The sequence below is a fragment of the Saccopteryx bilineata genome, chromosome 2, assembly GCF_036850765.1.
Source record: "Saccopteryx bilineata isolate mSacBil1 chromosome 2, mSacBil1_pri_phased_curated, whole genome shotgun sequence".
Lineage (NCBI taxonomy): Eukaryota > Metazoa > Chordata > Mammalia > Chiroptera > Emballonuridae > Saccopteryx > Saccopteryx bilineata.
The window spans coordinates 298,913,319-298,927,636 of record NC_089491.1 but is presented as its reverse complement, the minus strand read 5'-3'; the positions used below and the strand labels follow the sequence as shown (position 1 = coordinate 298,927,636).

Genomic DNA, 14,318 nt, shown 5'->3' with positions numbered 1-14,318 from the left:
GCACACGTGCCCTGCATAAAACAGCACTCACTGCCTGTGCCCCTCTCTGCCCCTGTCTATTCCTTTCCTGCCACAGTTTCTTCATAGTACTCATTGCCACCTGGCATACTGTGCATTTGTTGTCTAGTGATTTGCTTATAGCAGGGGTCCACAAACTTTTTACACAGAGGGCCAATTCACTGTCCCTCAGACCATTGGAGGGCCAGACTATAAAAAAACTATGAACAAATCCCTATGCACACTGCACATATCTTATTTTAAAGTAAAAAAAACAAAATGGGAACAAATACAATATTTAAAATAAAGAACAAGTAAATTTAAATCAACAAACTGACCAGTATTTCAATGGGAACTATGCTCCTCTCACTGACCACCAATGAAAGAAGTGCCCCTTCCAGAAGTGTGGCGGGGGCCGGATAAATGGCCTCAGGGGGCCACATGTGGCCCGCGGGCCGTAGTTTGGGGACCCCTGGCTTATAGTGTTTGTTTATTGTCTTCCTCCCCTGGTAGATGGGTGGGTACTCCATGAAGGTAGAGCTTACTTTCCTTTACTACTGTATTACCAGTGTTTAGAAAAGTACCTGGCACATAGTAGGACCTCAATAAATCTTGTTGAGTGACTAGTAAACGCTCATAGTGCCAACATTTTCATTAACGTTATGACTAAACACTTCCTTCTTATACCGTGTGCCAGGTTCTATATTAGGAATCTCCATACAATAGCTTATTTAAGCCTCACAACATCTCTATATGGTAAGTAGCACGATTCCCATTTTACATATGGGAATGCTGAGACTCAGAGAGGTTACATGACTTTCCTATTGACTGATAAGCAGTGTCAGCACCAGAACCAGAAAAGGACCCTTTCCTCCAACTCCCCCTTTTTATTTTTCTCTCTCTCTCCCTTCCTTCCTCCCTTTCTGTCATTCTCTCATTTCCACTAGAAACCAGCTGGGTACACAGACATCATGTAAAGCATGGTTGAGGGGGACAATTTTCATCTCACCCAAAGGCCTTCTCTGACCCTGAAGCTGACTTGGGGGTCAGGGGAAGACTAAGGCAGATAAAGCACCTGGGAAGAAAGCCAGCCTCTCAGGTTGACCCAGCTCAGTTAACACAGAGACTGCAGATCTGTCAGTGGCTGAAATAAATGCACAAGCATTAAAATAATCTTTCCTGGGCCAGAGATGCCGCCTGCTGGAATCTGACTCTCCTCCAGAACTCGATTTGGCCCCTGGCAGAGCGCATGCCCTTCTCCCCACTCTGCCCGGCCTCTCAGGGCAAACTTTTCCACTCCCCGTCCTCGGCCTGCACTCAGCACACGTCCCACAGAGAGATGAGAGCCAGCTGTCTTCCGGTGGCCCAGCACCAGAGCTGTCTCCCCAGCTCTGTTGGGAGCTGATCCCAGCCTGTCCCTTGCCCAAGAGAGTGCCAAAAACAAGGCTCTTTCTTCCCTTGGGCCATGGGACACAGGAGCTAGAACAGCTCAACCTGAGACTGGAAATGCCCTTGACATTCTCAAATGATGAAATATAATGTAACAATTAAAACTACTGCTTACAGAAATATGGGGAAAATGCTGACATTATAATGTTTTATGAAAATAAAAGTTGGGCATAAAATTGTATTTACATTATGATCGCAAAAATACATATTTTTAAAAAGAAATAAAAAATGCTATTCAGCTATTTGACTTATAGAAATAGCATCTGCATGCAGTGTAACCTAATGTCTCTGGGTAATGGGATAATAGGTAACTTTTCCTCCGTCTTTGTAATTTTTTAAAATAATTTAAAACTTTCATGCTCTGACTATATACTAACTGTTGTATTCAGGGAAGTAGACATTATTGTAAAATAAAACAAGCTAAAAATGTCCTGGGGGTTCGATATGGGCTTATCATCCTGCCTCCTCCCTCAGTCTTTACAGTCTGGGGGTGCCCAGACCACCCTCCTTCCACGTGCACAGGCGCTGATGGAGGGATCGGATGGCCTCGTACACCTAAAACTATGTGCTGCTTATCATAGTAACATGGCTAAAGGAGGGATTTATCTCAATCCTTAGAGACAGGCCAAGCCAGCGGGCCTGGGACAGGTATTTTAAGTAGCTCTGCTTGTCAACTAGCTAGCAGGGTGGTGACTGAAATAGAACAGCTGATGGTGAAGCCCACATGAACAGAAGCTGCTAATTTCTTCTCTCCTTTTGAGCTTCAGTTTCCCTATTTCATTCTTCTATGCCTCTATGTAGTATGTATATAAGAGTATGTGTGTGTGTATGTGTGTGTGTGTGTGATTCTCAGTGAGAGGCTTGTCCCCCGTGTGTGTCACGTTCCTCTATCTTCCCGGCTGATGGGTGCTCTCAGCTGCAGCTGCCCCCTCTCTGGGGTCAACTGGCCAGCGCTCCATGGCTGTGCTACCTCAGAGAGGCAGGGTTGCTATCAGTCCAGTCTGCCAGGCCTCCAGCCAGCTTGGCTCCTGCTTGCTCTCCATCTGGGAAGGCTGAGCCTCTTCCCTTATCTGGGAGCCTTCAGAAAGCTCAGCTCAATTTGGCCAGAAGACAACCCCCCACCCCAGAGAGCTCATGGGGGGGCAAAGGAGAGAGCAAGAGCCAGCAGGAGCCTGAAGCGCAGTGGGAGGGGAGGAGAAAGGAAAGCAATGCAAATCAGAGCTCTGCGTCTTTGCAGAGCACAGAGCTAATTCTGGGAGGGGGGACAGAAAACAGGCTCTGGTTATACATGGCTCAGCCCCCTCCCATGAGCAGGCCACAGGCCACCTGTGTCTATGTAAGGAGCTACAGTCTGGGTCGTGGCTAGCAGCCAGGGCAAAAAAAAAAAAAAAAAAAAAGACAGCCAGGACTAAAAAAATCCAGTGCTCTGCAAGAAAAGACATTCTCTCCACTTTGGCTTCCTCACTGGTAAAATGCAGGGGTGGAGTGAGATAATGAAGCTGCTTCTTGCTCTAATATTCTATTAGAATTCTCCCCTATTTCATCCAGCTTATCAGCTCAGAAGTCAGACACTCCAAACAAGAATGCAAAGGGAGCAAGAAAAATATAAGCCATTGGCCAGCGCCATACTGGAGAAAACACTTTTCCCAGAAAAGTGAGCAGGGAAAGAAAGGGCTGCTAAGGCCCTTAGTTAGCATGGCTTCCATTAGACCCAACTGAGATCCACAAGCCTCACCATTTCTATGTCAATGGAAATGGTTGGCAAAGGTCAAAAGTTGGGGCCTGCTAGGGTGCTGGGTGGGAGAAGTGCCCCAATGCTATGAGGTACATCTTGACCAAAGCCTTAATTCGACACCACCTGTATCCCCATCCAAACTAAATTCAGAAAGGTCACTTTCTGAAGCTGATCATAGAGACGATGTATACCACACATTCGGAAATTACACTGTACCGGCCTCTCTCCTGAGCACTGTACCTGTGTTACCATATTTCATCCTTCCAAAATCTCTGAGGTAGGTATATTACATTAAATGGTGGGTAGCCTCATTTCACAGACTAGGAAAGCAAGTCTCAGAGAAGTTAAGGGTGTCCAAGCCCATAGAGCTAAGAAGACAGGAAGTAGGATATCTGCTCCAGGATGTCTGGCCAAACCTTCTTGTCCTGTTCTCACTCAAGGGACACAGTGGTTACTTGGCAACCATGGAAATTGCAAGGACTAAAACTGGTCATCCAGATACTCTTTCTCTTCTGTCCCTGGTAGGGCAGCCTCAACTCCAGCTCAGACCCCTAGAGAAAGAGGTGTTCCCCTAGCCCTGAGAGCAGAAGTTGGTTCATATGCCTGGACTCCGCAGGCTTTACCAGTGACAATGGTTCCGACAGTCCCTGATAACAAAAGAAAGCAAGGTAGAGCTGTAACACATCGCCCAGAAACTTCTAGGAGCAATGGGGTAAAAGGTCAGGCCAGCAAACCTGTGAGGCCACCCAGGTTTGTGTCCAGGCCTTCCCATCACCCCCTTCTCCTCTCATCTCTCCTTTTCACTCCACAAGCCATGCTCCTCAGCCCAAACAACTGGGACCCAAAAATCTCACATTCTACCAACACACGTTTTGCCTCCCTTAGAAAGCAATTCTTTTCCTTGATGTCCTTTTCCGTTTTCCTCCATTGCCTCAAACCTTACTCATCCTGGGTCTCTTCCTCTTGGAATCCTTTGCAGAAGTCACAGCTCATTTTCTCAGAAGCAAACCCTTGCTGAGATATAAACAGTTGATAACAGATTGATATGGGTTTTTTTTAAAGATTTTATTTATTCATTATAGAGAGGGGAGAGAGAGAGAGAGAGAGAGAAGGGGGGAGGAGCAGAAAGCATCAACTCCCATATGTGCCTTGACCAGGCAAGCCCAGGGTTTTGAACCGGCAACCTCAGCGTTTCCAGGTTGACGCTTTATCCACTGCGCCACCACAGGTCAGGCATTCCCAAGGGTGTGTCCATTTTAAACAAGGAACTCAACAATGCTTTGTCCAAAAGAGTGAGTCCCCAGAGGTAAGAGCTTTGAGAACTTCAGACCTACTGAGGGCTGCTGGGAGAGCAGACAGCTTGGTCAGAGACGGTCTCAAAGTGCTCTGAGAGCAAGGACAATGGAGACCTTGGGACCTACATGACTATGTCTCTGCCTTGGGCAGAGAAAGGCAGAGACCTTGGGCACATCGGCCATGTCCAAGGTCAAGAAAACAGGTGATCATTAAAGAAAGACAGTGGTTGTTGGGATGTGTACGTTGTGTGTGTGCGTTGGGGTGGGGGAGACAGGAATTGGCTATTGCTCCTCAGCTTGCTTCTGAGATACAGAAGTGACAGAGTTTGGCTTACACAGCTAATTCACCTGAGAGATGCAGTAGGTAAGACTGTTATTAAGGCAGCTGGATAATTAAGTCTCCCCCCACCAAGGGCGGGAGTGGGGGATAAATACAGCATTTGGGGGAACAGACACAGCACTGGAGGAAACACAGTCAGGAGCAGACACAGGGCTCGAAAGCTCCTAGGTGCACCTCCTGGCTCCCGAGGAGCACGCCCCAGCCCAGAGGTGACAGAAGGGTGTGGCTTGGCCCCTGCCAGCACCCACCTGAGAAAGACGGCTCAGACCCTCAGGGTGGCACACAGCCCAGCCATCTCCAAGGAGCTGTAAAGGATGACTAGCCCAACCCTTTCATTTCATAAATGGGGAATGGTGGTCTAGAGAGAAGCCATGGCCTCTCCCATTTCTATGCTGAGTGTCAGGACCAGGACCAGGACTGGAGTCTTTACCTCTAGTCCGGTGACTTCGCTAACCATGACTGGCTTCAGAGTCTCCCACCGCCCACTGTGGATCAGCTCAGTGGTCACCTAGGAGGCCAACAGTGGGGTGGCCCATGGATGGGTTGATTTCAGTCACTACGCCAGTATGTATTCTGAACAGGGAAGAAATGCTCAGAAGTGTGATTCACAGATGGGGGGTGTTATGGGGGGGTCTCTGTGTGCAGGTGCAGGTCTCGGAGGTGGGTAGGAAAGGGGATGAAACCTCTAGCATCTTCAAGACATCATGTCAGTGGTCATGTGGCTCATTCTTTCACACGGCCCTCACAACAACGTATTGAAGTGGTTGCTGGCATTACTCCCATTTTTCAAATGAGGAACTGAGGTGCAGGGAAAGCAAAGAAGAGAACAAGGGTGGGGACACATCACATTTCATTCATGCTTGAGCTTTAGGGGAAAACGGTGCAGTGAAGTTACCCAGAGCTTATCTAGAAGATAGAAGAAAGAGAACAAGGAGTCAGCATAGGACTGCAGCCTCAGGCCATTTAGGTAAAACACTGGCTGGGCCCCAGCCCAGACAGCCAATGGGAAGTCAGGGTAAGCAGGCATCAAAGCAGGTGGAGGAGTACACAAGGCAGAGCCAGCCAAGTCCTGCGCCCATTGGAGGGGTTGCAATATGGACCCCAAAGCCACCAAAGCTAGCTCTCCAGGCCAATAGAATTTAGCCACTCGATAGAATTGGGCAGAGGAGGTAATGTGTCAACAGGCTAAGATGGCCCATAAAAAAGGAGACACACTCTGAGACTGGGAGCTGGGACAGACAGTTTTGGAACTGGAAGGGGTCCCAACAGCTCCTGCAATTGCCATCACACTGAGGCCCCCTCGGACTGGGGGTGAGGTGTGAGCATTCAGAAGTGTCCACGGGCATCAATTCCCATGGCACTTGCATACATGCCACATCAGTAGGCAGAGAGCAGGTGCTGGGAGATCTTGTAATGAGCTCAAGGCTCGCAATGTCACCCTTGTACGGAAATAGAACAGAGGCACTAACCAGAGGCTCTGGCTTGAGGAAGCAGTGTAAATGGGGGCGGGGCTGTAGCGAGGGGGAAGGGAGGGGGGAGGGGCGGCACTGGCAGTGCAGCTCCGTAGCACCCACCACCATTTCCAGCTGGGGCTGGCCAGTACAGCCTCCCATCTCTAACTGCTCAGAAAATTCAACACCTACATGTCTCCATCAGACGTTTGGGGTCCCAACACACACCCTCCCAATAGCTCATGGGGATAACAAGAGCCACCTCCTGGAGTATTGTGGAAATTAACTGAAATAATTTATATAAAACTCTTAGTATGATGCCTTGGATGCCTAATATGTGTTTAATAAATTATAGCTGATATAATATTTAATAATATTATAATATTTATAATATTTAATAATACTAATAATATTTAATAAGTTTCAGATATTGGAACTCAGCTGAGTTAAAACTGGCTTCCTAATTTTTATCACCCAGCCCCACTACACCATGAGGGCTCAGGGCACATCGGTACGAAGGGTGTGTCTGTGCATTAGAGTGTGCGTTCACTGCCGGCCTCCACAGCCTCTAGGTTAGTCAGGCAAGGGAGAAGGAAAGTGAAATCGGATGAGATAGAGAAGCGGGCAGGAGAGAGAGAAGCTGGGTCTCAGAAGTCAGCTCCTTCGCAAGGAAAGTTGGAAGCAAGGAGCAACCCGAAGACCTTTTCATCTAACACTCACTCACGGAAGAGGAAATGGAAACTCAGAGAGGCGTAACATCTGACCATGCCACGAAGAAGTGGCAGACCTGGGTGACACCCTGCACTCAAGATGCCCTGTCTTCCGCTCTTCCCAAGAGGGTCCCCAGATTCACTCGCCCTTACAGAAAAAGAAAAAAGAGCCAAGGCTTCTCAACTTTCAGAGTCCCAAAATAGCTGAGATTTATCCATCCCCGGGGTTGCAGAGGTCTAGACTGCTCTTTTGCAAGCACCCTGTTCTGCTCTTGGGGGGTGACTTAAAAGCAAGGATGTCAGTTGGCTCCCTGGGGCATCTGAGAGAGGCAGGGCTGGTCAGGGTGAAGCCCAGAGGCCCAGGCCTAGAGGGAGAGAGGCTGTCCAGGCAGGCGGAGGGGTGGCCCAGCACAGGGGCCTCTGATGCCTCCTAGCTTCCTCCCCCAGAAGGCAGGTCAGCCTAAGGAACGGAGTCAGAGGTCTGCCTGAAGTTGTTAGACATGGCTCAGTGGCCGAGGATTTTGAGAGTGTGTGGGTAGGGGCAGCTAAACTCACTCTATTGCCGAGGAAGCTCAATACTGCCAGGTCCCCTGATGCTTGTGAAGTAATCTGGGCCCACAGGGACGACTCCCCTGATGCTGGCCATCTTACCCAACACTGTCAACTGGGTTTCACATATCCAAGTGGGTGAGATGCAGAAACCATAGCAGTCTCTGCTCAGCACCTCCAAAGCCACAGCTCAGGACCGTCTGTGATTAAAAGTTGCCAAAAGAACACTGGGGACTGCAAGGACAGGGAGGCCCAGAGACGGTATCAGATACGTCACCACGGTCCTGACACATCACCACCAAGGGCGGTCTGGAAAGAGGAAACCACAGATAGCCCGTCTCCTTCATTACAATCAATCTCTCTCACCCACTCCCTTGCTCTCTCTGTCCTGCTATTTCTTTTCCCCAAAGGCTGCAAAGCAAACCACCCCCTCACCCATTCTTTCCTCCAAATCTTTATTCTGGGGACAGAAAAGTGGGTCCCCAGAGATAAGCGGCAATGAGACAAGAAAACACTGAATGATTCTGACCTTGGTGAACACGAGGAGCGAAGAAAGACCCCAACCTTGTGGATGGGAAAGGGAAACAAAGTTTCTACCAAAAAAGCTCCAGAGGCAGTGCAGTGGGAGAAATCTAGAAGAACACTCACAACAGCTCTTTGGACAAGTCAGCTGCCTACATAGGCAATGTTAATGACGTCGGAGTTCCTGGGTTCACCCAGCTCGCTTTCTTACGTATGAACCAAGTTCCTGAACCTCCGAGCTAACCTCAAGTCACTTCCCCATTTATTTCGCTGGCCTACGTCCTTTAAGAACAGTTTGACTGTTTCCCACTTTGGTGCTAAAACACGTGGACCAAGGAGGCTGAGAGGTAAGAAAGTGGGATCTTCATGCATAATAACTGCAGAGCGTAAAACTCCAGCTTGTGACCATATATTCTCCTGCTAGCCCTGTCGACACCCAGACCCCAGTGCTGGCCAGAGAGGTGATGGTAATAGAGTGACCATGTCCATGGTTCCGCTCAGTTCACCCCCTGGCAAGACACTGCCAGCGTACATGTCCCAGCGCCTGTGCTCCACCAGCCTTGACTGTTGTCCACCAGTGATGGTGCATCAACTCCATACATAAGGATTGACATTCATGTGACTGCCTGTCCCCAAGACTTAAATGACTGCCCCACCCATGCCCAAGGGCTGAGAAAAGGTTCCAGTTTTATGGAGCAGAAGCAAGAAAAGAGCAATTCAGCTGCTTCTGAGTACATTTGCTCTCACCCAGCCTTATACTTTCCTTGCACCCCAACCCCCTCCCCAGGTGCCCGGGGCTGGGCCCACACCAAGTACACGCGAAGTGTTTAGTGAACAATGGCAGGCTCCCCGTCCTGCGCCACCCAGCCTCCCTCCAGCCCTGGAGGCCGTGGGGCTAGGGCCTACCTCGCCATGCTGGGTGCAGTAGGTCTCGGGTCTGCTCAGTCCACAGGTGGATGAAGCTCGGAGAAACCGGGTCCTCCCAATGAGCAGGTCCCCAGCAGGTGGATAGCAGGCCCCCCGCGAGCAGGCTTGCTGAGCACTCAGGAGGCTGGGCAAGACTGAAATCACAGGGTGCCGGGGTTCAGCCTGAAGAGAAGACGGTCTAGACAGCCGCCCCAGCATCCCTCAGGGAAGCAGACAAGAGACAAGACTAGACGCTCCCCCTCCTCCAGCTCACACTCGCTCGTGACAGTAATTATTGTAATCCTGAGGCTATGAGGTTTAAAAAAAAAAAAGGGAGGAAAAAACACTGGCAACCAACATCCACTGATGATCCTAAAATGTGGCTTCCATATGTGGCTTTTAGAATCAAGCTTCAGACGCACGCTTGGCCACCTGGACAAGGTCCACAACTCTCCTCACCTGCAGCATGACCTCTGTCAACAGCCCTGAGGAGGGCTGGCTGCTGGCCACTGTGGAACATTGGGAGATACCTGAATTCTTTCTGCTCCTTTAGCTGCAAAGATGACCCAGATTTTGTGAGTACCCCATGACAATTTTCTGGAACATCAAGAACTCAAGACCTGATGGGTCTGGACCCAGCTTGAGAGTGAGAGGGGGGGAACAGACTGTGCAGGGTACTCGGGTGGGAACAGGAAGACACCTGTGAGCTCCTCAGGAGAGGCAGAACTCATCTTCTCCAAAGGCCTGAAGGAGCAGACAAACCTCATGGTGTCCCCAGTAGACAAGTGTTCCAAACGCTAGGACTAAAGGCTGACAGGTAATGCACACACTTTGGTTAACTGCTCTCCTACCCATAACTTTCACCGCCCTCCTCTATGTTAGCTCCTGGAAGGATGGGAAGAAATACTTACAAAAGCACAGAAGAAGGAGTGGCCTCATCTTCAGCCAATGGGGTGATCCCAGAGAGGACCTCACCTGGGGCAGACCAAAGCAGCCTGGGTAAAATAGTGCCAACCACCGGGGCACACTGGCCCCTTTTCTGTTTCTGGACTCATGATTTTTCTGAAGTCTTATCTAGGCTCTTGACCTAGGACAATACAACTCTGAGCAGCAGATGCATTTGAAGCCAAAAGCTTAAAAAATGCCAGAGCTCTGGACTCCTGTCCCACCTGGAATGTCACTCACAGGGTGCCCTGGAAAATGTCATCCCCTCCCAGACTTTAGCTTTCTCCTCTGCAACGGAAGGGAAGAGGATGGGTTGCCCTGCCCCAAACAGTCGTAAGGACAACCTGGGAAGCTAGAAGCAGCTGGGCCCTTTGCAGGAGAGGAGCCACAAAGAGGTCTGAGGCCTTGTCAGTGCCCAAGAAAGAAGGCCAACCTTTCTCAGGGCTTGGTCTAGCCCACAGGTCCAAAAATGACTGGGTCAATGTGGCTGGAGGTCTGGAAACGAGCCCTCCCCTGCCAATGGCACCATCTCTAATACCACCGAGGGCCATCTCGAGGGTAAGGCTGTGGTAGCCACACCGCTGGACTAAGCAGGTAGCTGGAATGTGATGGGGAAGCCTGGCAGCTTTTTAAAATGGAGTGAGGATTTTATCTGAACAGGAAACAACCCAAAATGTCTCTAATGGTGGGCCGGGGCTGTGCAGGGAGGGTGGGACTGGGAGGCCGCACAGCAGAGTGCTGATGGATACTCTAAGGGTCCCAGAGGGTCCGAGAGGCAGGCACCTGCTCATGCAGCGCCACCTCTGCCTAGGCCTAGGTGCTGGCTCTGCCCCAGTGACAGCCACAGGTCCTTTGGCTGGGGTCAGGAGATGGAAGTGGGCAAAGCAGGGCCAGAGAGGGAACTGGGGCTATCCTGGCAGCTTTAAATGATACATCCGAATTCTCTGAAATCATTCCTTCCAATCAGTTCCCAGAAGCATCAAGGACCTAGAGAGGAGGTAGGTGCCCTGAGGGCACACAGCTAATCCTGGCCCAAGAGGAAGACCCATCCTCTGGTTCATTTCCAGTGCTGTCTCCGCCCCTCACCCCCAGAACAAGGCACTCCGCGTGGCCTTGGAAGGGCTCTGGCCCGCCAGCCCACGCTTCTCACTTCTCTTTGTGCTCAGCCCCGATCTGAACTTGCTTTCTTCTGAGACGCTGAAACACTTATCAGATGTGAGGAAGCAATTCAAACAGAGGCAGCCACTTAATCTCGCCTTTGCAGGTGGCTCGTTCAGGTGAGCTCGCAGGAAGAGGAAGAATGGGCCCTGCGAGCAGGCCCCGGACACCCAGCCTATAGCCCTGCTCCCCGCCCTGCCCCACCAGGCAGGTGAAGGCAGATAACATACCTGGCTTCCTGCTGCCACTGTTCTTTCTCCAGATCTCCTCTCTGAGAACACCCCTTGAATGTGGGGGGTCTCCGCTCCTGGCTGGCAGTTTTTAAACAACGGCCTCACCTCTGGAGACTCCCTGGCTGGGCGTAGCCCACTGCAGGGCGGGTCTCAGGAATCTGTTGGCTGGCACGCCCATCTGCCGTCACTGCACTGACACAGCCCCAGGACAGGACTGGGCAAGTGGGTCGGTCCCAGGGGCCTCGCAGCAAGCCTGGCAGTGCCCACCTGCCTGTAGGTGCCTCAGGGGGGGAGGGGACCAGCAGTGCTAACTGAAAGCACCAGGCAAATATTTGTGGTTTTTCCAGATCAGGATTCGGAGGCACTGGCATCTGTGATAGGCACTGAACTTGGTGTTTTCTCAAAGCTCGTAGGGGTCGGCTTCCTCTTGGGTCCTGGACCACCTGCACAAAAGACCAAGCAGAGGACACAGAGGTCAGGGCTTGTATATAGGCTGTTAAAGCCCCAGACCCGTCACCAGGCTGGAGGGTGAGAAGACCCAAAAACATCCAGGACCCTGGAAAGCACCAGGTCCACCCCTTCCCCAAGGAAGACAAAAACAGTGGAAAATCCCCGATCCTTGGGGCATCTGAAGGAGCCTTAAAAGGCTACAGCTCATCAGGAAGGGGTCAAGGCCCAAATCACTCAAGGAAGGCTTAAGAGGAATAAGCAGGAATAAACTCTAAATTCCTTCCCTCCGGTCTTTTCCCGGGGTTGGCAGGGAGCCCCAGGACAGGTAACTACCTGTGAGTCACTGCCCCCAGCTTAGGAAGAGGGCTGGTGTCCTAGCCTCTCCCTCACTGGGCAGGAATGCCCGCCTGGAGGGCCAGAAAACAGACCTGACCACAAGCGGTAGAAGGCAAGGCTGAAGCATAACTGGACCAACTTGCCCTGGCCCCTTGCCAGGCCTGGGGACACATATTCCTTTGTGGGACCCTGGGCTGGCTCCTGGCTCCTGGCTCCGGGCCCTGGGCTGAGAATAAATGACAGTAACAGGCCAGATAGAGAGGCTGGTCTCAGAGGACACCGTTTCCCCAGGTTAGGGTCAGAGCTTTAGAGAGAGCTGGAAGCTTCACCCAGTACATCGCTCGGCCCTGGAGAGCCTGCACTGGCACTGTTTGGGAACAGCATTGCTTCAAAGTTTCTATTTAAAGGAGATTCTTAACTAGCCATTCTGGCCTGCCAGTCTGTCCTAAGCAGGAAGTTCTCTCTGCAATAGGAGGGTTAAGTCCAAGAAATCGGTGTGAGAACCCCTGAGGGAAAAAAATGTACTATTTTGTAGATTCATCTGGGTATTGACCCTCAGTTTCTAATTTAGTCCAAGAAACTTCAATGGGCAAGAGAAATACTGTAATTAGCAAATGGGCAATAAGTTGTTTAGATACACAATGGGAATTCCAATCATTGTTAGTATCTTGACCCCTATAAGCATTGCCGTGAAATCTCAGCAGGCCCGAGGCAGTAGAAGCAGCTTCCCTTCGTGGGCCTGCTGGGCCACAGGAACACAGAGAACCTCAAGTTCCCCCGAGAATGGTCACTGCTGACACCCCTGGGGTTTGGAAGCTACGAGTCTGATCTCTTGTTCTCTACTCTTCAGCTGCCTAAACTCAAGGCCTCCAAGGAGTTTCCCCCTCCTGAAGCTGCGCATCTTCTGCCCACCACCAGGAAAGAGGATGTGACAGACAAACAACTCATTAATAGTTAACTCAGCACAAGAGCAGGTGTTGCAATTGCTGATCCTCACCTTTAAATCCCCCTTCACCCCCACCCCCCCTTTAGGAGGCAGGAGCTCTGGTAAATAAGCCTTTAGTGTTTCAGACATCACAGGTTGGGGCAAGTTTAGGGAGTGGTTTGGCTTCACAGGAGGAAAGTGGCAATTCTGTTTGGACCCCCTCCAGGCTCCTGCCAAGTGCAGGACGTTATTTCTGCAGAACCCAGGGCAGCCTGTCGGCCTCACTCCTTAGGAACACTGAGCACACTCCCTTAGCAGATCTAGTAGAAGGACTGCATTGCCCGAGGCACGGGCTTTGAACTTCAGAACCCAATTTGTTTAGACATAAGAGCCTAAAATAGAGCCAGAGGCTGAGTTTGGCCCCAGCCTGGGCCAAGGGGAGGCAGGGGAGTGGCTCTAACCCCACAGCCTCCTTCTGTGTACCCTTCCCCTTCTCCCCGCCTCCCACTGCCCTGCTCGGGAGGGAGCCCTCCGTCCTCAGCACCCACCCCCAGCCTTGGCTCATTTGAACCTACCCCCTCAGGAAAGTGGCTAGCCAGGTCATCCTCCACTCCTGACTCTCACCTCCACATCAACCTATCAGGCAGTTCTGCTGGCTCCCCTTCCAAAGGCAACCAGGACCCCTTCTACCCTCCTGGCCCAAGCCTCTCTCCCCCAGACTTCTGCAAGAGCCTCCCAACTGGTCTGCAGTCCAGTCCCGACACAGCAGGTCATGGCCTCCCCTGCCCAGAACCCTGTACCAGTGGCCCATTGCGGTCAGCATCAAAGCCAAAGCCATTATAGAGGCCCCGCATGATACAGCCCCCCATTAACTTCTCTACACAAGCACCACCACCCCCTTGTCTCCTCTCATGCCAGCCACAGGGCCTCCTTGCTGTGCTTCTGAATCATCCGGCTGCGTCAGTCTGAGGGTGCTGCCCCAGCAGCTCTCTCCACCGGGGCAACCCCTCTGCTGCCCATGTGGGCAAAGCTAACTCTCTCACCACGGTAAGGTCTTTGTTCAATTCTACCTTCTCCATGTCATTTTACAGAGGATAGCCCGCTCCAACCACCCTCTTTAAAATGACAACAAAGTCAAGTGGGTATGAAATTCGGTAAGTTATGTAAATGTCTAACCACTATACCATACATCTGAAAGTGATATAATATTAAATGCCATCTGCGACTGAAAAATAAAAATAATAAAATACAATAAAATGACAACCAAGCTCCTAGCCCCATCCCTGTCCCCCACACCCCAGCACATCCAACCCCACC

At 51.0% G+C, this 14,318-nt stretch overlaps 1 protein-coding gene across 3 annotated transcripts in view; it reads right to left on the bottom strand.

The window, feature by feature from the left end:
• LAMB3 (laminin subunit beta 3) overlaps positions 1–14,318 on the bottom strand; it is a 41,421-nt gene that overhangs the window by 24,894 nt on the left and 2,209 nt on the right. For all 3 annotated transcript variants that reach the window (XM_066261459.1, XM_066261460.1, XM_066261461.1), the window contains exons 2-4: positions 11,288–11,733; positions 9,866–9,929; positions 8,955–9,109 (exon numbers count right to left, since the gene is read on the bottom strand). In XM_066261459.1, coding sequence (XP_066117556.1) covers positions 8,955–9,109; positions 9,866–9,893 — 183 coding nt within the window. In that variant the 5' untranslated portion in view covers positions 9,894–9,929; positions 11,288–11,733. The remainder of the gene's footprint in view (positions 1–8,954; positions 9,110–9,865; positions 9,930–11,287; positions 11,734–14,318) is intronic.